Below are 27,888 nucleotides of genomic sequence, written 5' to 3'. Positions count from 1 at the left end.
TTTTTTGGTATGTCAGTAGGTAGGTTTTTTGTTTCGATTTTTGTTTATATTCATTTATCTTGGAGATAATTTGCAATAACAAAATTAAATATCACCCGTTCAATTGTTTAAACTCTAATGCAATTTAATTATATTAAAATTACGCACCTAATTACAATGAATTCTTTTTCACACTTACCTGCTAAATGATTCGAGACTAAACCAACTCAGATTTATTTTATAATTTCAATCAATTCATAACTAATTCTTTTTTGGGTGCCTAACATACGATTTGGTTTTGGTTTTGGTTTTTGGGTTTATGTTAATTTCTATTGCTATCATTGCTATGGTATGGTATGGTAGATAGGGACGGATTGTGGGGGAGGGGTTTGCGGGGATGAATGGGAGGATGGGCTGTCATTTAGTCGCTGTCCAAAGAGCCATTGACATTAATTTGAATTGTTGTTTAATTAGCTTTTCGCTTTGTTTACTTTTCAATATTCGTTATTTAAATGTGTGAGCTTAATTATCATTTTATTTGCTATTTGATTTCTTTCTCATCGCGCTGCAGCTGTTGATGTTGTTCGATTGATTATTTATTTTTGATTATTTGCTTTAGTTGCATTCGATTTTGGAGCGTTTTGCATTTGCATTTCCCGCAAATAACATTTTGAAGTGGCTGGTCGATTAAGGTTTATACGCAACGCAGCATTTGTTTTAGTTCTCACTTTATTTAGTTATTTTTATACGTATTTGTCTATGGTACGAGTATGTATGTAATATGTATGCATATATTTTGTTTGTATATCATATATTTAATTAGGTTTAATAGTTAGCATCATAGTTGCTGTATAACTTTATTATTTCAGTTTTTGATTCGTCATTTCGGAAACTTCTTCATTTTTTGATTTTTGAACATTTTGATTTTGCTGCTGTGAAAAGCCCAGTGTAAACTGTACACGATTTTACGTAGTAGTAGTTAGTAGTTAGTAGTTAGAGTATGTAATGTAGAGTTACGAGTTAGCGATTATCTTAAGTATTATCGTATGTTTTGATTCAACTATTTTTCGGTATTTGTATTTTTGTTTTTTCGCTTTGCTTAGCTTGAACAACCTGACATTTGATCTTGTAAGTCCGTCTATATATGAGTGTGTTTTTGTTTGTATATAGTGTATCTAATCCTGTGTAGACACCCAAACTTAGTCTATATGCGAGTTGTATATAAGTTAAATGTATATATGTATGTATGTATGCGACTGAGCGGCTGAACTGAACGCAACCAAAAATTTGAGGGGAAGTTCAAGTTCTTGATGCATTATTGGATTCCATTGCGTTCAGATTTGCCCATAATATAATCCTATAGTTGTATGTATATGTTTAGCACTAATATTTAATATAATTTCAATATAATATAATTATTTGTTGTATTTTTTTTTGTATTTAATACTGAACATTGAGGTACGACTTACGATTATCATTCTTCAATACATTTATTGTATTTTGTTTAATTGAATAATTGCCTAGTTCTCAATGTGAATCGAAATGGAATTACAAATCAATGAAATGAGATCACGTGAATCAATTCGTATATAGTATACTATATATAATATATATATATATGCAAATTATTTGTCACAACACCGCGCACACATTTTTGACAATTTTCTCTAACTAACTACGAGTAAATGTAAATATTTCCCTTTTTTGTTTTTTGTTTTTGATTTTTGGTTTGTTTTGTCTCGATTTCAGATCTTTTTTTGCTTAGGTAGTGTGTGTATAATGTTAACCTATAGAATGTTGCCAACCCGCATTTTCACTTAGACCTTAAACTTAAATACGCATACGAGCAGCAGCTGCAAGTGTATAAGTATTTCTGTGTGTGTGTGTGTGTGTAATTAAAAATGTTTTCGATTCGGAAATGGCAGCGACACAGTTTTACGTGCTCGGCTAATAGTTGGGCCGCTGACTTTTTACCTACAACTTTTACCCTACATAGGACTACACATGCATATCCTTCAGCCTTGTGCCTTTATTTTTTGTTTTTGTGAAGTTGTCTCCTAGTTAGTTTACTTGAGTGCGAGTATGAATTTCAACTTTAGTTTGCTGCATCTCTCTCTTCTCTCTCTTTTGCTCTTTCTCGTAATTACGCCACTTGAGCATTGTGTGCAACGCGGCGTATGCGTCATCTGTGCGTATACGTAATTTTGCTTGGTTTGCTGCCGAACGCACAACTTCCGTTGCAGCACATTTCATTTGCTTGTGCCACATTTGTTTGTGCATCGCAACTCTGCCGCTTAGCAACTGAAATAATTAACCTGAAATGTGCGGGGGGCGTGGCAGTCAGCCTCCCCAAAAACCAGCTCGCTTTTGCCACTAGAAAGTTAGGGTATGCGTAGTCGTATATGTTACGTGTATGTTTGCTAGGAGCTGCAGCTGCTGCTCTTTCTGACTTAATCTAACACTTAAACATGACTCATTAAACTGTGCTTCGCTTCCGTCTTGTTTTGTAGTGCAGTGTAATAGTGCTGTGCATTTTTTTGTATTGTAGTTTAGTGTAGAGTTTAGTGTTTGTGTCAAGTAGTTTGCTTTCAATCCCTTGTGATTAACATTTTGTTTAGTTTTCCAGTTTAGTTTTGCATTTTCGCGTTTTACGTATATTTATTTGTATTTTAATTTGTTGACTAATATTTTCCAGACTTGAACTACGCATATTTTCCTTTGTTGTATAATTATTTAGTTGAGGCATTTCGGGTTACTCTTGTTCTGTTTTGTTTTTTTTTTTTGTTTGGTTGCTGTTATCTTTGGTTAATTCAACTGTCTCATAAAATCCCTGTTTCCGTCTCAGTTTCTCGTACTCCTTTTCATTCACTTTCTTCCCTTTGCTTAGACATGTATCTCGAAGTAATCGTGGCAATCAACGCAGCCGCCTTGATCACCTCCCATGTCTGGCATGTAGCCCATGCCGCCGCTTGCTGTCGGCTGTGTGCTGACCACCATGTTGCCCATGCCCGTCATTCCTGTCATTCCTCCCATTCCTGGCATGCCACTCATGCCACGTGGCGTCTTCTTCCGCGTGCGACTTTGCCGCACGCGGGACTTATGCTAGGAGGGTCGCTTCTGATACAGACAGTCAATGCATGTGGTGTACTCGGGTGCCGAGGAGCTCAGCTGGTACGACGACTGGCCGGTCGGTTCATGTGGACAGCTGGGGGGCGGTCCATAGCCCATTTCCATATCCATGTCCATCTCCTGCATGTAGCTGACCATGGGCATGGTCATCGGCATGTATTGCTGTGGTGCCTGTCGGGGCAACGCATCGTAAATGGGCTGCGAGAAAGTGTTCTCCGCCGACTGGGAACGCAAAGGTCCGGAGCTATAGACGACATAGCTGCGTTCGGGGGAGACGCCATAGGCGCGATAGGAGCTGCTTGTGGTGCTGTCCCTGGAGGTCGAACGTTCTAGGGACTTGCTCAAGCGACTACGTCCATTACCGGAGCCGCCATAGCGATTTGTTGTGGGTGCGGCGGCCACATAGTGATCGCTGCAGGTCTGATTGTCGTAGACCGGATAGTATTGATATGTTTCCTGGGCGTGAGGCTTGTGGCCCGTCTCGAAGCTGCCGTGAGCAGACATGCTGCGCTTCCTTGAGCCACCGTAGGGCACATCCAGGTTGTGATCGGAGCCACCGTCGCGGCTATCGAAGCTGCTTCGCGGCGAGTGACGCTGACAGATGCTGGCACGATCTGGGGACAAGTGATCCACGCTGCTTCGGGGCGAGATTCGTGGCGACAGTGAGGTCGCCGCTGTAGTTGGCTCTGCGCTGCAGACGTGTGAAGGTCCGCCTTTCTTCAGGCAGCTGCGATCGGGACTCTTTGACTTCGCTGGACTTGCGGGTGGCTTCAAGATGCCACCGCCGGTATTTGTGTGCTTCAATATGCCGCCGCCACCCTCGGAGCTGCGACGTGGACTCGGTGTGCGTCGTCCAGCGGACAGACGATCTTGCGAGTTGTCACGACTCGAGCAAATGCTCAGCCGCTTGCCCTGCTCACTAACGCTGCTCCTGGGTGATTTGATCTTGATAATGCGCACCGGGGAGCTACCTTGGGACTTGCAGCGGTCTGGGGATATGTAGATGCTTTGTCGTTTGCTGGTCTTTGATTTGACGGTGCCAGTTGCAGTTGCTGCAGCTGCTGTTCCGCGCTCTGGCGACTTGGCTTTGAACACCTTGTCCACTTTTTTGTCGATGACCACAATGTGCGAGGCTAGCGAGCTAGTTGGTTCGTCCTCTGTCTCATCACCCGAACGCTCCGAAGGTCCTGTGGTATTTCCTGTACTGTCCGATTCGGTGGCCGGACGTGAGGGCGATTCAATGTCCACAGTGACAGTCTGCTGTGTGTTCTCCACAATGGTCTGTGGCTCTGGCGACAGACTCGAGTCGTTTTGCTGCTGATCTGCGGCTTCTTCGGCAATGTCAGCCGCGTCGAAAGATTTCTCCCGAAGGCTGGCCATGTAAGCGGCAATGTCACAAGTGCCCGCTGCCAGATTCTCTTGCTCCAGATCGCTTAGGTGCTTGTCCATGTAGCGTGAGGTGGCATCCGATTCGGCAACATGCTCCGAGCAGCCCGAGCTGCTGCTTGAGTCTCGTTCGCGTTCGCGCCGCTTGTGTTGGGAGTCGCGGGAACCCGAGGGATGCTGATGCACCACAGCCACCTGCTGAGATGCCGCATTGCGTTCCGCCTCGCTTTCGAAGATCTCAATTACTTCGATCTCTTGCTTCGGCGACTGTCGTGGCGATTGGCGTGGCGACAAGTGCCGCAGGGTTTGGCTCAGTGACTGGGTCTGTGTTTGAGTGAGGGATAGAGGATAGGGATCGGGATCGCTACTGACTGTGGTGATGGTTGTGGTGGTGGCAAACAAGCTACCGCTACTGCCTAGACTTAGATTAAATGTGGCTGCCACTTGGGCGGCATGCGCCTCGGATTCCGATTCAATTTCGGACTCGCTGCTCTTACCTAGATCCTTCATCAGCACCGGTTGATAGCTGGCTGGCGGATGTGATGATTGTATCAAGCGCGCCTGGCTGCCAGTGCTGCCCACTGAGAGCGTCGATGTGGTGCTACGGAAGGAGAGAGGAGCGAAAGTCAAGCGATAAGCGAGCGTTACGAGGGGATGTAAGAAATACGTTAAGACTGCGTTTACACTGCAACCTTAGCCTTAAGGATAGCGGCGATTAATACGTTTACATTATGATAAATAACTGAAGGCTCTAAGCTGACGATTTATGATGAGCATTTTGAATTTAGCCAGAAGCCAGAATTATTTAATATCGTTTTAGATTTGAAGTTAATTAAGTTTTAGTAAGTTATTGCCGAACTGTGTAATTATCATGTCAATATTCAAATTTTTTTATTTTTCAAATTTAAAATTTCTTTCATTATCGCATAAATGATTTTATAGTTGAATTACCGATTTAATATGGTTTCAACGTCTGCTTAAGGCTTAAATCATACCCTAAGGCAAAATTTATTGTGTGTCCACTAATGCTTGGCTTAAGGCTTAGTTCTTGTCTTTAAGCGCACTGCTTCCCTTAAGGCTTAAGGCCTAATGCCTGAGACTTTCGACTAAGGTTGCAATGTATAAAGTTTACACTGTAAATACAAATGAGAGGAGACCTACCTCAGCGTCAGGTGATTGGGCGTGCGGCCCAGCGTGGCCTTGGGCCTGATTGTGCCCTGCTGCGAATCTTCCTCACCCTCCGACTTGGTGCCCGGATCGATGCGTTCAATGTCCGTGCTGTGATGATGCAGATGCGGCTGCCTGATCGGCGGTGGCGGCGGTTCACGTGGATGGGGATGTGGATGTGGGTGCTGATGCGGAGCAGCTGCCTGTTGCTGCTGTTGTTGCTGCTGCATTTGATGTGGTGGCTGCTGCGAATCTACGGGGGATTGAATGATATCTTTATGACATGACGATTGATGATTACAATGAAGTGCGCATAGTTTTGGATTAGCAACATGTGACAGCCTTCAGTTCAGGGGTAAACTACTAACCTGTGACATCGCCGAGGGTCTTGCTGCGACCGCGAAAGCCGCCACCGTTGCCACCTGGTTGCTGTTGCTGCTGCTGTGTGTGCGGGGCATAGTGGACCACGCCCACAGTGGGGGGCAGATCATCGCCCTCCTGGCTGCCCGACAGATTGTCGTAATCGATGTTGCCCGCCGAGTGACGCTGCGAACCCGACTTCTTCTTCGGCTTGCCTAGCGTATGCGAACCATGCACAATGGTAATCTGCTGAAGAGGAAAAGGAAATTAAGTACCTCAAGTAGATCGCTTAGTTATAAGGCGTAACTTACCTGTTGCTTGGGTCTTTCGAGAGTCTGTGAGTTGCCCGCATAGCCGCCCAGCTGCGAAGAGAGTCCAGACACGGAGCCAGAGCTGCCGCCAAAGTTCTTCATGGGAATTGACATGTTGCGTACGCTTTCGCGTATGATCTGTCGGATCGTCTTGAGGAATGCATTGCGGAAGTCGGCGGTGCTGTTGGACAGCACGTAGACCTTCTCAGAGCGACGCTGCAACTGCGAACGCAAGTGTATTAGCTCCCACAGGAAGTGCGAGTCCATGTCCTTGGCCGAGCTGGCACGCACTTGCACCTCGGTGACTGGGATGAGCACCTGGTAGCGTATGATCTCTACCTCATTGGGAGCATTCTTGCTCGAGACACCCTGAAAGAGGAGAATGATGATTAGTATATTATATTTAATAATACAGTTGATTATTTCTACTATTTTAAAAGTTAATTGAAATTGAATTTGTATTTGATTTATAAATTTTAGCTAAATACTTAAAATAAAATATGTATGTATATATATGTATTTTCAATACACAGCATTTGGTTTATAAAATTAAAAGAGTGTATATTTATAGTATACATTATGGTACATTATTTTTAATCTGAATTATGTTTTCAATAAAAAGGTCGAAACATGAAAATTTAATAAATTTTATAAGCTGTAAGAATTCATTATCCAAACTCAGTTTCCAATATGTTAAACAAGCTTTCAGCAAATACTAAAAGCCATTTTAATGTTTTTCAATTTTTAATATATTTCAAATTTAGCTATAAATTTATCTGGAATTATGCTTGCTTTTTAACGTTTATTAATAAATAAATAGATCATTAATAAATACTACAAAAATAATGAGAGATTAATAAATAAATAAAGTGCACCCACCATTAGCTTCTTCTTCTGACGCAAACGCTCCTTGCAGAGAAAGACAACGGCCGATTTGAAGACAAAGCACATGGCATGCAGCTCCAGGCCCTTCTTGATCTTGCCGAGAAAATCAGAGATGTTGAGCCACTCGACGCCGCCGTAGTAGAGCAAATCGCCTGGGAATGCGCAGCAGTGTGGAGGATTGGCATTGGCTACAGTGGAATGCGATTGTTGTTGTTGCTGTTGCTGTTGTAACCCACCTGGACTCAAATCGATGGGCTGCTTGCATGACTTCTGATGCTGCCGGAACAGATGATCGAATATGGCGCCATACTCCTCATGAATGCGCTGCATTTCATTGATATGCTCCGCCACCTTTTCCATGCCCTTGAGTGCCTCTGCGAGTGTGTGCAAAGTGGATTAAACAAAATTATAATAATGAGCAAATGGCAAAAGTCGACTTCAAACGGTTTGACTTACCGCATAGATGAACGTGCTCGTCGGCCCGAGTGTCTGTCAGATTGCGCATCTGCTGCAGCAGTAATGGATACTTGAGGATGCGTTGAATGGGTTTGATCAGATACGATTCCAAGGTGCTGCTGTGCTGTTGCTTGGGATTGCGCGCAGCCAGGAACTCCTGCAGTGCATGGTTGCCCTCATCTGTGAGAGAGTGAGAGAGAGGGAGAAAGGGGAGGGAGGGGAAAAATTGGGTTGGACAATTGCAAATTGAGACATTTGGCAAATGATTTGATTTCAATGTGCTTCAGTTGCCATTAATTGCAACGTTGGCCCATTAAACGAACGAAAGCGGGCGAGCGACAAGGATATGCTGTTACAAGGATATGCGCAACGTTGACAAGAAAATGTCATTAACTTGTTCTTATTGTCAGTTGAGAAGCTTTGATAAAGGCGCACAGTCAAAGCCTGTCTGCTGCACGGATTTGCGTCTAATGGTGCCTGTCCTGGAGCCTCTCCTGTCTGCCTATCCCACTGTCACCAGTCTCTGTCTCTGTCTCTGCCACTGCCACTGTCTCTGCCTGAATGACAGTCTGTCCTGCTGGTTGCCTGGTGCTGCTGCTGCTGTTGCTGCTCGTAACGAAGGCACTTAAGTGCACTTCTTGCTATAATTAATTATCCTTTCAACTTTTTTGCATAAAATTGCATGCAACAGCCAACAACAGTCGAGAGGGTCTGCCGCATCTCGTAAAGCTGCTTTGGCAACTAAAGTTGCCATCCGGATCTGTCGCTGCTACTGGCAGCTCCTAACCAGGCTGCCAAGCTGCCAAGCTGCCAGCCTGTCAAGCTGCCTTGCGTCATTGATTGTAAATATTGCAAATTTTTACCTCAATTTTTTCCGAGTTGTTCTCGTTGTTGTCAATCAGCCACTTTGTTATGCAGTTGTAAAACACTTGCCACGCCCCCTCCTTTCGTTGTGATTCTCTGTGTTCTGTTTTCTTGTTCATTCCTCTCTCTTTTGTATGTTTGTTTGAGTGTTTTTAAGCTGCGACTAAGTCTAATTTAATTATGACATGTTGTCGCCTAAGCTCGGAGACTCCCAAGTTCTCGCAGTTCTCTAAGTCCCGAGTCCCAGCTGCTTTCCAAACTAACAACTTTGCTGCCTTTTATCCGCCTGACTGCCACTGCTGTTGCTGCTGCCACTGCCACTGCTGCTGCTGCCACAGCCAGTGGCAACAACGTGGCATAGTTTTCGACACCGTTCGCCATTTGCAAGCGTGTCATAATTCTACAAGTTTAATTAACAAAAGATACTTGACAGTTGCTGGCATGGCATGAATATGAATATGCTGACACTCCCCCAACTCTAACACTCTCTTGCTCTCCCTCTCTCTTTTACGCATTTCCCCTTCTGCTACTACTTGGGGACTTGGGACTCTTGCCACGTCTCGGCATTTGCGGTTGTAATTATTCATTTAACTTGCAAATCATTTAAAGGAGTGCGGCATGCGGCAGCTGTGCGCCAGCCACTGACAACAATTGAAGCGCATAGTTTGCCAATTGTTCGAAACTTGTCGCTTGTTTGACTTTTACAACTTTCCTCTACGCGTCCCCTTCTTTCAAAAAAACCAAACTACTTTCCGTTTACAAGCCAAACTCAAATAGACTTTGACGCTTCACGCTGATTGCAATAGTTGAGACTCACACTCACACAAATGTCTGTCTCATTATATATGTATTTATGCATATGGCAAACACTTTTGATTTGTCAAACGAGACTTCAATAGTTTACTTTAAATTTAAATCTGCTAAATCAATCTATTTTTTTCTGCTATGATTGCAACTGCAATATTTGCAAAGGTATTTCCATTATTTTTTTAAATTATTAAACAATGTTATAAATATTTGAATTGAATGTATTTTTTTTAAATTGTAATCGAATAATACAATTTAATTGGCATACGCGGCGTATGCGTAATCAACTTGCCATGACAGCGAAACTTTGTTTGACTGCAGTTCAAATTACTTTTCGACTATTGCTATGAATTGTTAAGGAATCTCTTGTATCATTTTAATAATTTCATGAATAATTTAACATGATTTTTGCTTAAAGAATAGTATGAAAATGTATTAAATTGCAATGCAGAAAGTTTGAAGAATTTCTGACACATTTACAAATTACTTTCTGGTATGCTGAAATATGATTTTAAAGTGCACTCAATTTTAATTGAGAACGAAGTGACTTTAAATTAAGTCATTGCTATTTTTATTCATGAGTTATTTCCTATGAGGCGTATGAGTAATTTATAACAACTAAATAAATTCTTCTTTAAATACAAGTTGTTTCCTATGAGGCGTATGCGTAATTTACAGCAACTATTAAATTGCTTGTTTAATACATTTGTTTTGTATTTAATAATTTATTATTTTGCTTATTTATTTATGTATTTGTTTACTTACTTGGATGCAGAACCTTTTGCGCCTTGCTGTGACTGGCACAGAACGAGGAGTAGAGCTTGAAGTGATTGACATAATAGAGAAAAGCGGATCCAATCGCAAACAGCACATTCTATAAAATACAATAAAGGAATCAACGTAAAGTGTTGGCCAACAAAAGAGTTAGATAAAAAGATGATGCTTACCCTAAATTGACCGCAATGCTCGAATTTGTTGAACTCGGGCTCAAGTTCGAGCGCCTCTTCGAGATTCTGCAGAAACTGTCGCTGGAATGTGACAATTTCGTGTATGTTGCCAAAGAGCGCATTGATTTCCGCATTCGATAGAAATGTTTCCCGTTTCATGGGCTCCAGATAGTGTTCCAGTAGATTGTTCAAGTGCTGCATCATGCAAAAGTGTAATTCAGTTGTTTTGTTTCGCAAGTTGTTCGCGGCGTTGTTGTTCAATAAATTAAAATTTGTTGACACACAGAGAAAAAAGATACGAGAAAGAGCGATGAGGGTAGAAAAAATGAGAGCCAAAAAAAAATGCATAAATTAAATTAAAAAATCAGCAGCAGACGCCCGCAACACGCTTCAACTCCCTCGGCTGAGACAGCGACGAAGCGCTGAGAGGAGGAGAAGGGAGGAGGTGCGGGCGAAAGCTGAGTTGGCGTCCAGTTTGGGTAGTTGAACAACTTTTAGTTTACCGAGTAACGGGACAACCAACACACACACATATATTCTCGGGCAGCAGTAAATAAAAATATGAAGGATAAAAAAAAAACTGTAGCATAGCCGCAGGCGCGCGCTTTCATTTGGAACAATACTTCCGGCCAGCGGATAGGCAAGCGGCAAGAGGCGAGAGGCGAGAGGAGGCTGGAAACGTGAGTGGGTTGTGGCTGAGATAAGACTCAGACTTGGCAACGTTGCCGCAGCGGCGCTTTACATAATTTCTAAATTATAATAATTATTTGTATGCTTCCTGGGGCACACAGCACACAGCACAGCACCAAACGGAGGCACAAAACTCGGACCACGACCATTGGGACACCCGGACTTCGTTTGGGCTTAAAGCCGCCTGGTTAAAGGATTAAAATTTGCATTTTTAATTGCAGCGCGCGCGCTCTCTCCTCTTTTGCGACTAATGAAAGAACCAAAAAGCAGATAGAGAGAAAAACAGAAGAACGCGTACTGAGAACTTTGAACTGAATCAAAGTCTAAAAAGGAGACAAAAGAGATGACTTCTGAGAAGCCATATAATGGGACTTACCTTCACATAGGTGCGCTCCGTGTCCACCAGTTCCATGATGACTTTGCGCAGCTTCTCCGCATCGGTCAGCTGGCGTGACGGTGTCAGCGCTGTGGTCGAGACCGACGATGTGACTGAACCCGTGGGGCTCGATTTGCGCGTTTCCTGAGGTGAACGACAAAATCCGGTAACCTTAACAGGTCAGGGTTCGGGTTGGTTGGTTTTGTTGGTTGGTTGGTTGGTTGGTTGGTTGGTTGGACGTTTTGGTAGATTGTGTTGTGTTTGTAGTAATAGTTGTTGTTGTTGTTGTTGTGGTGTTGTTGTTGTTGCATGATGAGGATCGTGAAACGAAACAAACGAAAACGAGGCGAGACGAAGCGAGACCACAAAAAAGAGACACCAAAAATAAATGACAATAAACAACAAAAATGAAGTTAGCATGACAGAGATAGATAGACGGCGATAGTTATAGTGGGCAACTAGGATGAGAGAGAGATTCAGAGAGGGGGGCGGAGGGTGTTTAAGGGTCTAAGGGTGCGACTGTGGTTTGGGGTCATCGTTAAGCTGGCTTGGCTGCTCGAAACTCTCGCGGCGGCCACTTTAAACACACATACACACACTCGCAGACACGCACACACGAAGGGCGAACGACGCCAGGCTGCGGTTCTAAATGACTGTCACGTCCTTGTCGTAAGTCCAACTTACGTTACGGGGGCGTCGTTTTGTCATAGTTAGTTGTTGTTGCTCCTTGTTGTTGTTGTCGTGGTCGTGGTCGTTGTCGTTGCCGTTGTTGTCGCTGTTTGTGTGCGGTTACAAGCACATTTGGCACTGACAGTTGACGCTTGACGGTTGACATGGAGTGTGTGTGCATACACCCACTCTCACACACACATACACACACACACACAGTCGCACACTCAACCGGATTTTGCATAAAGCGTCGAGGTGCGCAAATCTTCAGCCCTTCTTATGTCACTTGCACAGTGGTTTGAGCTCTCTTGATTTTCACTGTTTGCGTTTTTCGGCTTTTTTGGTTTTTAGTTTTTTTTTTCCCCTCCTTTTCTGCTTTGGCTTTCTCTGTTTTTTGGGGTTAACTTGGCTTTATTATTCTTAGCTCTGCTGTTTGTTTTGCCCGTCTGCCTGCCTTGCTTAGAGAAGTGTTAAATGACGCGTTGACCGGAACTCGGATAAATTGACTTGCCACGCCTTCTTGCTTCTTGCCTCTACCGAGGATCACAGCAATGCTGAGCAAAATATTGAACGAATTTGCATTGTAAATGCCTAAACAAATATTTTTATGCGCCTAACATTCGCCTGCCCTTTCCTTGCCCCTCTTTTTCTTTGCTAGTTTGTGTGTGTGTGTGTGTGTCTGAGTGCTGTGCAATTTGCAAAAGGTCAGAGTTTAAATCAACAGCGCAAGGGAGAGGAAAGAGAGCAAGGGAGAGAGAGAGAGAGAGCGACCACTGTGCTTGACAGTGATGCGAATGCGAGCAGCTTGAGGGGCCACCGCCTGTCGCCAGTCTGCTTCTCCATTGGCGTTGCGTTGGCGTTGGCGATGACAGCGTGGCCGTGCCGAAAGGCTTAGCTCAAAATCCTCTCTCCCTGCTGCAGCGCACTCTTTGAGGTATTTGATATATGTGTGTTCACAAACTCAACTCAATTGAAATTCAGCAAGCAAATTGCACTTTAGCTTGAAAGAATGGCTTAAATTGCAATACTTATGCAAATAAGTGTACAATTTGCAACAAATATACATAACTTTGTCTTTCGCTTTGAGCTGCACTTGCGGGCGCCATCTATTGTGGGGAAGCCGCTGAGCTCAGCGTAAAATATGTTAAATTCCAATTGCTCTAAGATGCATGTAAAGCCTAAATGGTTTCTATTTGAATATTAAGCGTTCACATAATGTTCGAGTAGCTTACGGCAATTGTTAGTGTTGAATAAGGCACAACAACTAAATTACTTCTATTGCATTTATTTCGTTTTTAAAGTTATTCCTTTGACTATTTTTTTGTGGCTCCATCTAATGCTCACTTGCGCTATCTAGAGCTGGATTCTTGCATTAAGCTGCGCTTGCGGGCGCCATCTATTGTTAAGCGGCCGCTGAGCTTAGCATAAAATGCAAGTCTAAATGCTTTCAATTTGTATATTAAAGGGTAACTGTTTTACTACACATTTATCTCTCTAAATACAGTAAATGCTGTTAAATTACGTTTATTGCATTTGTTTCATTTGTGTAGCCAACCTTTTGCCTAGAGAAATTAAGTAACGAACTTAAGCAACGAGTTTCACAAACTTGTGGCGCCCTCTATTGCTAGTTTGCCCTAAGCTTTGCGTCGACAACTAGTACATTTCAATTGTTCTAAGTTTGTGTCCATTGTTGTCAGCGAAACTTGTCAAATTATTTGCAATTTTCTCGTTTTCCCTAGCATTCGCGCTGGCGCCATCTGTCGGTAGGGCGCTGGGCGTTGACAAACTTGAGCCAATTATAATGGGTATTATCATTTTGATTCGCATTCGCATTCCCATTCTCCCGATATTTGCAAGTTTGCCAGTTTGCCGTGACTAACTGATATTTTTGTCACGTTTACAGCGCTGTCTCCTCAATGCCTGTTTCTCACTTTGTCTCCGTCTCCGTCTCTGTGTCTCTGTCTTTGTCGCTCTTTCGTTCTTGTGCTGTGACATGGCGAGTGTGGCAACAACAATCTCATGAAATTTCAGTTGTCATTGTTCGTGCAACATTCAGTTGAATTGTTCTTGTTGCCTTCTTCTACTGCTGCTGCTGCTTGTCGTTGTCGTTGTCGCTGTAGTTGTCGTTGTACGTTGGCATTGTGAAAGACATTTCACTTTTATGCAGTTGCACTTTGTGTATTATTATTTCGTTCGTTCTCATTCTCCGTCTCTCTTTCGCTCTCTTTTTGCTGCTGTTGCTGCTGTTGTTGTGCAGCTTGTTCTTGTCTACTTTTAACTGTTTTATTGTTCTGCATTTCTTTCTTGTTGCAACGTCGCTGATTTGCATAAGCGGCGACAGCGTCGTCGACGACCCAAAACCAACAAAGAGGCTGCCACAAAGGGGGCAAGGGGTGAAGAGAGAGAGAGAGAGGGGGTAGCTCTGCCAGGTGAGGCTTATGGGCCAGCTGCTGAGTGCCAACATTGTTGTTGCAACTGCAACCAACGGCTGCTGCTGCTGCTGCTGCTGCTACTGGCGTCATGCCCCAAAGATGAAAAATTTGAAAATTTCTTGAATTTCTTGGCGCTCTGTGCGAAATGTCAACTTGAATTAAAAGGATTCTTATGTAACGCCCTGACTCTCCAGTCACTCACAGCTGCCTGCTGTCTAGCCATGTGTGTGTCTGTGTGTGTCTCTGTGTGTGTGTGTGTGTGTGTCGGCCTCAGTGTGTTTGTGTGTCACAGTGTTCAAGTATCATTAAATGAAGTGGGTTTCTGCCAGTTTCGAGCACACTTGGGTAAAGCATATCCAGAAACAAAGTGCATTCTGTGGCATCTTTGCGTTTCTTTCTCTTCGCTTCGTTGTCTCTGCTGTGCCCCCGCCCGTGCCATCCACATGTATTCCCCTCGGCTCCACTGTCTGTCTAGCATATTTGTTGTGTATATATCCTTGATATTTTTATGCCAGCCCATTTCTATTTGTGACGTTTATTGTTTGGTGACTTGCAGCAAAACAAGACCCAATAGGCCAAATTTGCCCCCTCAGCGTAGCCAGTGCACCTCTCTCTCTCTCTCCTCCCTCTGCTTCTTCTACGACATCTTGACAGCCACTCCCCGGTCCCTCCTTGACGCTCTTGCAGCTTCTCTGTTGCTTGTTGTTTGCCTTCAAACCCCTAATCCACTTGAAAGAAGCAGACTCCCTCCTTCGCTCACTCTCTTTCATAGCTTTGGCAAATTTCAATTTGTGCACATTTCAATCAGAAGTGCACCACATCCCAGCCACCTCCTTGCCCCTCCACACCCCTCCCCCTGTATTCCTCCTGAACTGTGTGTGCTCGTGTTTGGCGCTCGTTTTAATAGTTTCCGTTTCCGCTCAGCGAGTTCAAAGCAATTGGAACTGACTTTGCCCGCTGCCTTAGCCAAGTGCCAAGTTCCGGGCTCAACTTGAATGTGTTCCATCTTTTTCCCCCTTTTTTCTGCATTTTTTTTTGGCAACCAAGACTCAACGTTTAAGGAAGGCGAAGTGGTGAAAAGGATGGAAAGGGGCGTTTAACGTGTTTGCGTTTTGTTTCTTCTTGGTCATGTTTATATTAGCTATATATAACTATATGTACGTTATACATACATATGTATATATATATATTTATATGCGAATACGTTTCACAAAGATGTGAAATTTATTTTTTTTATTGGGGAGGAGTTAGCTATGGGGCAGGGGTTTAAGGGGAATGGGTATAACTTACTTGCTCCGCGGTCTTGAGCAGATTCTCAATTTCAAAGCTGCTGGTGCGCGATGTGGGCTTGGCCACGCCCAGTCCCGAGACACCGCCAGCACCCACAGCCAATTGCGATACTGTTGGCTCCACAAATGAGGGCGCCGGCGAACTTTCCGCCTCCGGTGAATACAAATCCTTGCCAGTGCCATCTGCAGTTGGAGAAAGAGTCGGGGGTGTGAGTTAAGATAACAGTTAGTCATGTTTTTATTATCATTATTATTATTACGATTATGAGAGTATTATTAGTTTTTCTTGCTGCTCATAATTAGTTGCCAATGGGCCTGTTTGCTTGTGTGCTTCTGCCTTTTTTGGCCAGCTTTAAAGTTCGATTAAGATGGCTATTCGTTACCCTCGTTATTGTTGTTGTTGTTTGTTTCTGCTGCTGCAGCTTGTTTGTTAATTTTAAATTCCATGTTTGCGCAATAAAAAGAGCAGCAGGAATTTAATACTTGCGCAAATGGCGTTTCGAAAGCAACAAAAACAACCCAGAAACAAGCACAAAGTAGAAACATTGCAGCGCAAAGAGTGCTCGACTAGCAGATACTCTGTAGGCGATATCTCTTAGACAGTCAAGCAAGAAAAACATTTCTTATAGTGACGTATGCGTAATTTTCTTAATAGAAAAGAGAAGACTATCTGAAGTCGCTGTACAATAGATGGCGCTTTGGCGTAGCCTAAACAAAGTTTCATTATTGCTTCTTTAATATTTATATTTATATTTATTATAAATATATTTATTTATTTATTATTTATCATTTGTGATGATAAAGATAACCTGAATGAAAAAAATATTAGATTGGCCATATTATATGTAAATAGTCAAGTTGTTAAACTATTTTTATATTGACGTATGCGTAATTTTGATAGTACCTTTCAAAACTATCTCTAACAGTTGACCAATAGATGGCGCTTTGTAATTGTCTGCGCTAAGATTCACCATTGAACCTTTTAATTTGTCTATTTATTAAGCAATTGCAATTTGAATAAACTAGCAAGCTAGTAGTAATGGAACAAACTAGTAGATTATTCAAAGCTAAAGCTCATGGCTTCAAGCTGTTTTCATATGTAGGTATTGAAAATATGAAAACAGTCTTTGTTGCTGTGCATGTCAAAAGAAAAGCCGAGAGTTAAAAGTTTTTCTTGGCAGCAACTTTAGATCATTTTAGGCTTTCAGAAAACATTTCTATAGCAATTTAATATGTAATGTAATTTATGACATGTAATTTTGAAAAAGAAAATTCACTCGACTGTTGATACCAAGTAAAAGGGAAGAGGCATCTCTTTTGCTTAAGTTCAAGTTAATGTACCCCTTTTAGGTAATTTTTTACTGAGTGCAGGGTATAAAAAGAGCACAGAATTGGCAACAACAACAACACGAATAGCGGCGCATAAAGCTGAGCGTAATAACAACAAAAACAACAACAACGAGAGCAACAACGGCATCAACAAGAGCCACAACAAGCTGTAATGATTATTGCTGCGATGTGTTTGCCACAACGTCCGCAGCAGGCTCAACGAGCGAGCGAATTGCGGGCCAACACAGGATGAGAACACACACATATACACACCACACACACATGCATACGAACCACACACATACATTCATATACATGCACAGACACAGCGCAAAGATTTTACCCCAAAAAAAAAAAAATATAAAAATAAGAAGAAACAGCGAGCAGCAGAGAAAAAAATTTATGGGCTATATATGAGGCTTGTATACAGTTGTAAGTATGAGTGTACGACTGTATCTGTGTGTGAGTGTGTGTGTGCCAGTTTATATAGCGGTAGTTTTTGGCAACGCCAGGAAACGTTTAAAAATCATGTCCTTGAATGCCCTACTCTCAATGCCCTGCTCTATGCTCTCTCTATGCTCTATTCTAGCTTTCGACTCTATGCCTATGTCTCTGCCTATTTTCTCTACTTCGTTGCACTCCTCTTGCTCTCCATGCTCAGTGGTCCCTTGGCTGCTGCGCATGCAAATTGGTTACTACAAATTTTATGAACATTTTGCTTCAAATTTGACACCATACGCACACACACATTTACTTTGCTATAGAATAAGTGTGTGTGTGTAAGATATTGAAATTGCCGCCTTATAAATTTCAACTTGCGGTCTTCTTACAAATTGCACGTAGTCCCTTTGTAAGTGCCAGCAACAACAGTAAAAACAACAACCACAACAATAACAACAACAAGCGAGTAGGCTAATAACTTATAGACGTTGTCCGTTGTTGTTTGTTGTCGTTGTTTGGTTGCTGGCTCTCGGTTTGCTGGTTTGCTGCCTTTCTGCTGCTGCTGCTGCTTCTGCTTGTTGTTCAGGTTGGGAACGTGCCAAACTAAATTTGTGCATTGGCCATAAACTCACAGAGTTTTAGTGGCTTTACTCCTAACTATGATGGCTATGGCTCCTGCCCCCAAGGAAAAGAGGAGGCAGAGAGCGAGCGTGGACTGAGGTTTTCCCAGTTTATGATACGTGCAGAGAGGGAAAACTTCGGTTAGCAAACGTGAGGCTGTTAAAGGCATCGATTGCATTTGAACAGGTGAAGGACAACAACAGGCAGCAACAACAGCAACAACAGGCAACCACAGCAGTTGCAGCTCAAATTTCTATAATGCTATTGGCTACAAACTCCTAAATTTACATATTTTGTTTTGAATATTTTTAATGGCATGTCTGAACATAAGCAAGAATCATTTACTGACAGGTATATTGACAAGAAAAAATGAGAGTTAAGTAAATTATCGAAACCATTAAAATTACAATTTTAAATATATTCTTTATGTTAAGTTTCTCAATTTGTACTAAATATTTATAGCTGCAGAAGATACACGAAGAAATATTGACCTATTGATATATGTAAATCTTTTTTGAAAAGATATAATTATATGAACCAATTCTGTTGAATTCAAATTTTTAATTATTTCTTTGAGTATCTGAATATGAGCTAACTATTTATAAAAGAAGAGGCTGCAAGAAGAAATATTGACCTATCAATAGAAATCTTTCTTCAAATGAGATGTAACACTTTGAAATTTCATATGCCAGACTGAAGTGAATAGAGCATTCAAATTTCTAATGATTTCTTTCGAGTATCTGCTTATTTTCTCGTAATTTATAATTGAAAGAGAATAAAGAAGTAAGATTTATTTATCAATGGAGGTATTTTTTCTTAAGAATGTTATTTTTAAAATAAACAATTGAATATCCAAATCTTTTCAGAACATAATTTAAGAACGCACTCGATAAAATATTGATCTATCACTGAAAGTATTTCTCCATAAAATATGTCACTCACTGCAATTGGCCATAAAGTAACCGACGACAGTCATTTCTTTTTTTAATTAAATTCTTGAATATCATCACAAGATGAAATATTGACCTATCAATGGCAGTCTTTCTTTACAAAATATATCACTCACTGCAAATTGGAAACTAAAGTGACCCATGGGAATATATCGAGGGTTTTACAGTTTGCTTTTATCAACAACGAGCCGCTTTGTTTCGTTCTTTAAAGTGTTGCCAGTTCTTTGGTCGAGGAGTTTTAATAACTGATTGCCGACAAGAAAAGGCAGTGTTCATAATTTGGGGCTGCATTCAAGTGGAATATTGTAAGTTCCTTTTGTGCCCGCTTTTGTTATAGGATTATATATGATAATTAAATCCTTTTTGGGACTCGCAAATGAGCTGCGAGTTACAAGCTTGACCAGTTTGCCCAAGACTCCATATATGTGAGTTGTCTGTTCCTTTGCTGACTTTTTTCTTTGTGCTTCTCTCTTCTTTCTTTTTTGTCAATCCCTCTTTTCAGCGTTGTTCGCTGTTCTCGCACTCTCTCTCTCACTGTAAATTTCACTTAATTGTGCATTTAATAAGCTAAAAGTGCTTCAACATGGCCCAGAACTCCAGCAGCCTTGCTTGCCCGAGTTCTTTCTCTGTTTAATTGCCAAAGTGAAATGTAATCCACTTTTTTTCTCTCTCCATCTATCTCTCTCTTTCTACCCTCCTTTTGGTCCTGCCTATCCTTCATTCATTTTGAATGGCAAACGCTTTTTTTGAATGTGTGTGTGCATATGCCGCCGCCATATCCATAACCCATATGCCACAAATGTCCGTTCATCAGCAACCAGAGAACCGAGTGTGTGAGTGTGTTGGTGTGTGAGTGTGTGTGCCATAATGGGGTATGTGCATTGCCTTCTTATAGCCACCCTCACACACACATACATTCACTTGCAACCAATACGTGTGCCAGTTGCATGCGAGTCGTTTAATTTTTGCTACATTTCCTTCTTTTTTTATTTCAGTATTTTTATACCCCGTAAAACCGGAATTTACTATGCAAGGCACATTCATTTCGAACTCTTTTTTCATTTTCTTATCTTCAGCATTTCTCTATTTTACAGAGTATTTGGCAAGTTGTGCTTTGTTCTTCGCTTTCTTCGCTGCTGCTGTTGCATGTATTTTATTTTAATTCTTTTTTAGTTTGTTGTGCCTTTTAATTGTTTGGCGCATAAAAAAGTTTCATTTTGTGAATAAAATACACACTCACACACATACATATACACATATCAGTTGTTGTTGCTGTTGCAATTGTTGTTATAGTTGTTTTCTGCGTTTGTTGGTTTTTAATTGTTTTGTGTTCTTAGCCACTTCGGCTTTTTGAGTGCAGTGCAGCGTGTGTGTGTGCGAATGTATGTGTCTGTGTGTGTGTGTGTGTGGGTGCAGTTTGTAATCCTGTAATTATGTAGTCGTTGTTGTTGCACAACGAAACCAAACCAAACGAAACGAAACGACAGCAGCATGGGGCGAAATCGTGCCACAAAAACCTCATCTCATCTGCCTTCCTCTCTCTCTCTCTCTTTCTTTATCTCACTCTTTCATTCTGGCTCTGGCTGTTAGCACGCTACTTATTGATGTAATTGTTGTTGCTACTGCACGTTGCACGTTGTTGCGTGTTGTAGAAGCACTTGCAACATGCATTAAACGAAAAATATAAATTACTTTAATGAACTTTACAAATTCGCATGCAGCGCCCACGTCCGGAAATGCGCTTCACGTTTCCGCTTTCCACTCTTGTATCCCCCCCCCCACACACACACACACGTATATAGAGAGCAACCGCACCTTAAACCACAACAACAACAGTAGCTAAAACACACACAGGTGAAGGTTCTGCTGTGATTAGTTTGTTGTAGCCGGAGATGAATGTTCTGTTGCGGCTTTTAAAATGTTACTGAAAAATCCCGCCCCCGAAAATACTAAAAAAAAAAAAACAAACTTGCGGAAAAGTAGGAAAATTCCACACACAGTTTTACACAAGGGAAAACCGCTTAAAAAATACTTTTATATAGTGTGGTTATATTTGTTTTGTAGTAGTTGTTGTTGCTGTTGTTGTTCGTGTACTTACTCCAACCGGGCGCTGGCACAATCAGTCCAGTTATCATCTCCTCGCTCATCACCGGCGGATCAGTTGGCGGCGGCGGGCACACCAGGGAGTCAATCATGTCATCCGTGACACGCATGATGCCCACTAGATCTGGGGGTTCGGTGCGCGACGAGCTGCAAAACAAAACAAAACAAAACAGACACACAATATGAGGCAACAACTTTGGCAAAACACACACAAAATTAACATAAATTTTATTAGATTTGATTTGCTTTGCTTTTTGTGTTGGAAGTCGAGTTGAGAGAGTTTACCTGCTGCTGACCTTTTTCTATGTCAGTGGCAAAAGATGCGGAAAAATGGCTCTCAACACAACGTGCATAATTTGAATGGCATTTGACGGGACGCTGGGGAGCGAAGAGGTGGGCGTAGGGAGGGGAACGGGGTTACAGTTTGTTGCCTCGGCAAACGCTTAGCACAAAAGCCAAATGCTGTGCCCATAAAGAGCAGCTAATTAGGCTATCAAAATGCTGTGCCAGGCTCACGAGTCAGACTCGGCTTTTTTTCCTTTTTTTTTGTTTTTTTGTTTTGAGGGAGGACTGGAGAAGGGTCATCGCAGCCGCCAAAGCGGAACAAGTGCCTCGCCTCCCTCTTCTGGACAGCGTGTTTATGTTCGGCTGCGGCTTCAAATTTGTTGTTTTTTGAGTTTAGCCAGGAAAAAACATGGAAAATCAAATGAAAAGGCAAAATATTGAAGCCTTGCAAAATTGTGTGGCGCCTTCTTCTTTATCGTGCTAAATTTCACATTTTTGATTTGTTGCAAAACAATTTGACTATATGCGAGTGTAAGTGTGTGTGTCTGTGTGTGTTTTTGTGTGGTTTCAACAGCTTTTTTTGGGGGAGGTCAACTTCTTGTTGGCCAGCGCCAAAAGCTTGTCGAATGTTGACATTTTTTGGGTTTTTCGCAAAATATTGAAGTTGGAAGTTTGGTCGAAAGGCTCGAGCTTCGGGGTTTCCTTTACTCCTTTTTTTTTTTAATTAATAAAAGTGGTTTGTACATTGCGCAAACGGCGAAATTAATGAGAATTTTCTAATTTTGAATTTTTCCATGTTGGGAATAGAAAATTTGCTTTATATATAAATTGATGAGCTGAGGAACTTAAGTTGAGCTTAGCCTTATAGCAGTGCAGAGCTAAGCAAATTGCGTATACGCCGGGTTGTCTAATACATTGTAATTGACATCTGAGGCCAATTAAAGCACACAGCTTGATTCGACTGACAAGCTAAAGTCTAGTCCAATTCATGTCAATCTTTCGCTTTTACTCTCTGAATTTATTAAAATGTTAACTAGATTTTTAGTAGCTGATATTTTGCTCAAAGTATTGTCATTAAATTAGTAAAGAGCGTAATATAAAATACTTTAAATTACTCAAAGCATTGCCATTAAATTAGTAAAGAGCGTAAAGTACTTTAAATTTCTTCACTGTAAGCTAAGAAAAACATTCGAAAATGTTGCTTGCGCATCAAGTATGCAAATCATTTGTTATGCGTAGAGATTACATTGTTATGCTACCTGGCAATCGATCTGTTTATTAAGCCACAGTTGAAGTTTAGTTTTGCGTGTGCATGTGTGCTCTCTCATGTTATTATAAGAGTCACGTATATATTTTGGTTTTCGGGTAAACCCATGCGGCGGCTACGTAATTAATTTGTGAACAATGCGGCGAATGGCTGCTGTTGCAGTTGATGCTGTGAAGTTGTTTTGTAGCCATTGTAGCTGATCAACTGAGGCACGAAAATGGCGATAAATCGGCATTGTAAGTTTAAACAATGGCGCACAGCTGGCGACTAAAATAGTTAATTAATCTGTGTATCTGTTTAAACAATGCAAGAAGCGTATGCAAACGACGAACGGACGGAACGGAACGGAACGGAACGTGTATTGTCAATAGAAATAGAAATGTCATGAATGAATGGCAGCAAAAGTAAGGAAAGGGATCAAGTGGGGGGACAGCAGCAGCAGCTGGAAAATGGTCGCACTTAGCTGCCGTTGCATTCAAGTCAACAGATGTTTGCAGAACGTGCGATAGCTGGACAAACAATTGACAGTTGAGCTGAGTGAGTAAAGAAGAGCAAGTGTGGGAGGAGAAGGTGGGCGGTAAGGAAAATGGGGGGAGAAAGAGTATGACAGCACTTACCGCATCATCATGCTGAGGGATTGCTCCTCCTGCAGGACGCTCTCTAAGTACATCATATCTAGATCAGATACAATCGCACCATTGATGACCATTATTTCGTCTCCTTTGATAATGCCTGCAATGGAATAGAGAAAACGCAAGCAATATGAGTTACAGTTAACTATTATATGCGACTACACAAATAAATATGTATATATATTATATGTATATGCTATATATGTAGTTGTATCTTTATCAAACACAATGGACGCAGTCTTTTCAGCTCCATCAGCCAAGTGAAACGTAAAAGATGCGCGTTGTCTAACGTTGATAGCAGGAGGTGAAGGGGGGAGGCAACTACAGGGAAGTTGTTGTTGTAGGATATACAACATCAATTGTGGTAGAGGCAGTGACATCTTTTCGTATAGATAAGCGCCCATGTCTTTGCCAGTGATAAAACAATAACAGCATTGTGGCTTTTGCATTGTTCATACGCCACGTTGCCAGTTTTACGTCTTTCGTTAGCATTTTCTAACGTGTGTTGTCGTCGTCGCTCGTTGTGTGTGTGTCGGTGTGTGTGTTTGTGTGTGTATTTTCTACAACATTTATTTCGACCAGGCTGCTGCTTGTTTTCTGCTTGCCTTCATTTTGTTTTGCTGCTGTTATCATTGTTGTTGCAGCTGCAGTTTCTTTGCAGCAACTTCGACAGATTACATGTGCAACTTTCCTCCTGCTCCTTCTCTTTCGCTCTGCTTTCTCTCTCTCTATCTAGGTTGTTATCTGGCTGACAGTTGTGTGTAGTTTATGCCAGACTCGGAGCACACCTTGAACCAACGAGCAGCACCTAAAGTTACGTGCACCACACACAATTTTTGCATTTGTTATAAATTCCAAATAGATTTCCTCATTTGTTTTTCTTTATTTTCCTTTTTTTGTGGGTGGGAATTCGTTACGTTTACGTTTCGTTTCGTTGCGTTTGCGTTACGTTTGCATGGGAGGATTATTTGGCTTTGGTATTGCCAGCATATGCATTAGACAAATATCAACTCGACTTGTATTTATATTGTTTATTTTGCGGTTGCTCTTTTCTTCTTCTTTCAGGGGGCTTCTTCTTTTTTGAATGTTGTCAACAGCTTTGTTCTTTGGGCTTGAGCAAATTGTTATGCCATGTTTGCCAAATACTTTGCCACGCTTGTTCTTCTGCTCAACACACTCGACTGTGCGAGTGTGCGGCATGCAACTTTTGTAGCACATGCTGCCACACACAGTCGCGAACAGCAGCTGCGCTTGTGGCCATCATTATTATGGATGGGCTCTACTATCGCTCGCTGCTGCTGCTGCTGATGCTGCTTCTGCTGTCTGTTTGTTAACTTGAAAAGGCCAAGCAAACACAGAGCTAGAGAGCGAAGCAAGCGAAATCGTGTTGCAAGTTGCACTTAAAGCACATTGATTTAAGCTAGTTACAGTTTGGTGCCTTCATTAAAGTGCTGGCCAAAGAGTTTTGGGGTTTCAATTAGCTCAAGAAAAGTGGCAAGCCGCAGCATTTGCATTTCCATTTGAATTCGAATGTAGCCCAACGCAATTCCAGCTCTTGTTGCTCTTGTAATTGATGTTGCTGCTGTTGCTGCAGTTGCTGTTGCTGCTGCATTTGTGGTTGCACTTGTTTTTGTTTGCTGCATTTACAGTTGGAAAATGCCTTTTGGCTACACTCTTGCTGAGCTTTGTTTGTGGTCCCCTTAAATTGGTCTTTGGCACATACTAATATGAATTAAACTCAATTGTACGAAACGAAACGAATCGAGTCGAGTCTAGTCGAGTTGAGTTTGAGCTTAAAGTAACAACTAACTAGCCTACTCCGCCTGCTACTACTCCTTCTTAATTTATGCACACTCACGCAATACGCATTCAATTGTCTGTTCAATCTGTGAAATATTGCGTATACGTAATATTTGCTTGCTGTCCTTGGATATTATTCTAGCATTGTCATTGATTTCTGCCTTATGTTTGCCATTTCGAGTGGAAGCGACCAGGACAATACTTGTCTAAATGCTATCGATACATTGCGTATACGCAACGTGCTTTTCTCTGAATTTATTGCACTCGTTTTGCTAGCTCGAATTCTCTCAATATTTGCAACAAATTATGCTACAACTGACTTCGATACTTTTTCAATAATTGAACTTTGATTACAAGCACACACACACACACTCTCTGCGATTGATTTGCAGATTTGCTAATGAAGCTGCAAAGAAAGTCATTAGCAAAGTCTGTCACTTTCCCAGTCGAGGGGATCGCTTTATTTGTGCTGCTCATTAAATTCAACACCCGGGCAGCAAAAACTTGTTCAGTGGCATTGTTAACGCAGTTTTAAACCGCCGAAAAAAAACTAACACTCACCAGCGCAAACAAAGCAACAAAACGAATAGGAAAAACTAGTGAAATAACTGCAGTTGAGTGTGCTCGACTGTGAAATAGCCGATACCCATTTTTAATAAGGGAAAACAATGCGGTTTACTTTTAAAATATGGCAAATGAATATGTTGAAAAATACTGAAAATATCGAATCTTATATTTGGTATATCAATATACTATTGTATTCAAAACAAAGGAACTAAGACTCGTCTGCAGTAGTCGTTTTTTCCATATAAAGTTATTTCTTAAATAATTTCTACAGTTTCTTTTTGATGCCAAATTTTTAAGAATCGAATCTTTTCCAATAATCATAACTTTGTTCCAGACATTTGCTAAGGGCACAAAGTTAAATTACCCTTCTACTCTGTAGGTGGCGGGTATACAAAAAAACTGGTGGCAAATTATAAACTAACCGTCAGTGGCAGGGCTAACTTTTGCAGCGGAGGAACTGAGGAATGAAGGGAAAATGCAACTGGCTTCATGTCTCACTTTTTTTTCTGTGAGAACAAAATTTTTGGTGTGCATTGTTTCACGGACTTTTGATTCGTTGTTGTTGTCATCGTCGTCGTCTACGTCGCCGACGTCGTCATCGTTGCCACATTCGCACTCAACGTGCTTAATGAGTTTTCCGCTGTGAAATTTTCTTTCAGGTTCATCACTTTTGCAAGTGCAGCATTGCAGTTTTCCTTCTTGTGCCACACACCTGACTGACAGTTGGGGAGTTGGAGTTGGAGTTGCGAGTTGGAACTGCAGCTGTAACCTGCACTGTCAACATCAGGCGACATAATTTAAAGCGCTGCTCTAGTGGCATTTCGACTACAAGCACTTGACTTGCGCTCCTTGCCCCCAGGACGAGGGAACGAGTCCTTCTTTCTCTCTCTCTTGGGAGGGGGGATTGCATGCAAATGCCAACTTAAGTTGATTTTAAGTGATAGAAAAACAACAAGGAGCCGACTCGCAATGGAGGAGTGGAGGAGAACTAAGATGACGCCCGAAAACCCTTTAAGGACTTGACATGCAGCTCTGGCCCTGCGGCTGCCATTACAGGTGATAGAAAGTCAGGGGAAGGAATGAGGAGGAGACGACTTCGAGTGCGCTGCTCATCATCAACGTGATCTCTACTCGCTTACAAGCGCTGACTGTTGAGTTTTTTTTTCTATGCTATGAAGAAGTAGCCTGGAGTTGGAGTTGGCGTTGGCGTTGGCGTTTAGAGCTCAAGCTGCAACTGGAGCTGGAGTTGGAGTTGAAACTGCGCCTGGAGCTGCAGCCACTTGACGCGTTGACTCCATGCCAACCAAAGTGAGTTTGTTCAAGTTTTTGCTCTTTCATTTTGACATAAAAGTGAAAAGCATTTAAATACATATAAAAGAAGCGCAGCAGCACAATACACAGAAAAGCGCAGGAGTCGAGTATGATGGGGCGCCACTTGATTATTACCCTCAGTCCATTTTGCAAAACAGACTTGAGCTTAAGCAACTGTTTAAATTGAAGTACAGAGAATATATACTCACCATTATGCATGGCAACGCTCTTGTCCTCGACGCGGCTCACATAGCAGCAGAGTTCGTCCTGTCGCTCCGCATTCTCGATCAGCTCCGCCTCCACGGAGAAGCCCCACATTTGTTCCAACGTGGTGCGTTGCAACTCCACCTGGTACAGTATTTTCATGCAGACCTCGACAAACTCGTGATTATGTAGCTGTAAAGTGCAAAAAATCCAAGAAATAAAAAAAAATTAGCCAAAAAGCCGCAAGCTCTCTTTCGTTTTTTCATGTTTTTTGTTGTATGTAAGTAGTAAGAAGTTATTTTTGCCAAGCGAGTTTCAATAAATTTTTTGGTGCAGTTCTCGCCCGGAAAAGTTGTTGGTTTAATTCGCAATTTATTGAGCAGGCAAAAAGTTTGTGTTGTGGGTGCAGCTGCACTTTTGACCTGGCAATATTTACAGCTTGTTGTTCGGCTCAAAGTTTTTACGTAGTTCCCTCCGTTCGCTGTTTTGTTGCAAGCACTTAGCTGCAGCACGAAGAAGGGGGCGGAGGCAGCGCCGCAAAAGTGCTGACTTGAGAAATGGCATTCTCTCTGACTAATCGCCTGCTAAGTGGCAACATTTTGCTATTTACCAGAGCTCGACTTTAAATGCA

The 27,888-nt window shown here is 41.9% G+C and overlaps 1 protein-coding gene across 18 annotated transcripts in view; it reads right to left on the bottom strand.

Annotated features, from left to right (window-relative positions):
* The window catches only part of LOC117568394 (protein still life, isoform SIF type 1), a 105,188-nt gene that overhangs the window by 4,076 nt on the left and 73,224 nt on the right, over positions 1–27,888 (bottom strand). For 5 of the 18 annotated variants that reach the window (XM_034249011.2, XM_034249012.2, XM_034249014.2 and 2 more), the window contains 14 exons: positions 27,263–27,449; positions 23,361–23,475; positions 21,187–21,338; positions 15,749–15,930; positions 11,358–11,528; positions 10,292–10,486; positions 10,110–10,218; positions 7,674–7,853; positions 7,454–7,591; positions 7,212–7,369; positions 6,333–6,701; positions 6,030–6,267; positions 5,656–5,935; positions 1,500–5,095 (listed from right to left, as the gene is read on the bottom strand). In XM_034249011.2, coding sequence (XP_034104902.1) covers positions 3,082–5,095; positions 5,656–5,935; positions 6,030–6,267; positions 6,333–6,701; positions 7,212–7,369; positions 7,454–7,591; positions 7,674–7,853; positions 10,110–10,218; positions 10,292–10,486; positions 11,358–11,528; positions 15,749–15,930; positions 21,187–21,338; positions 23,361–23,475; positions 27,263–27,449 — 4,488 coding nt within the window. In that variant the 3' untranslated portion in view covers positions 1,500–3,081. Of the gene's footprint in view, positions 1–1,499; positions 5,096–5,655; positions 5,936–6,029; positions 6,271–6,332; positions 6,702–7,211; positions 7,592–7,673; positions 7,854–10,109; positions 10,219–10,291; positions 10,487–11,357; positions 11,529–15,748; positions 15,931–21,186; positions 21,339–23,360; positions 23,476–27,262; positions 27,450–27,888 lie in introns of those variants that run through there. The other 13 variants (XM_034249025.2, XM_034249023.2, XM_034249024.2 and 10 more) reach the window with 8 other exon arrangements.

The sequence above is a fragment of the Drosophila albomicans genome, chromosome 3, assembly GCF_009650485.2.
Source record: "Drosophila albomicans strain 15112-1751.03 chromosome 3, ASM965048v2, whole genome shotgun sequence".
In the NCBI taxonomy this organism is placed as follows: domain Eukaryota; kingdom Metazoa; phylum Arthropoda; class Insecta; order Diptera; family Drosophilidae; genus Drosophila; species Drosophila albomicans.
This window is presented reverse-complemented; position numbering and strand designations above follow the sequence as displayed.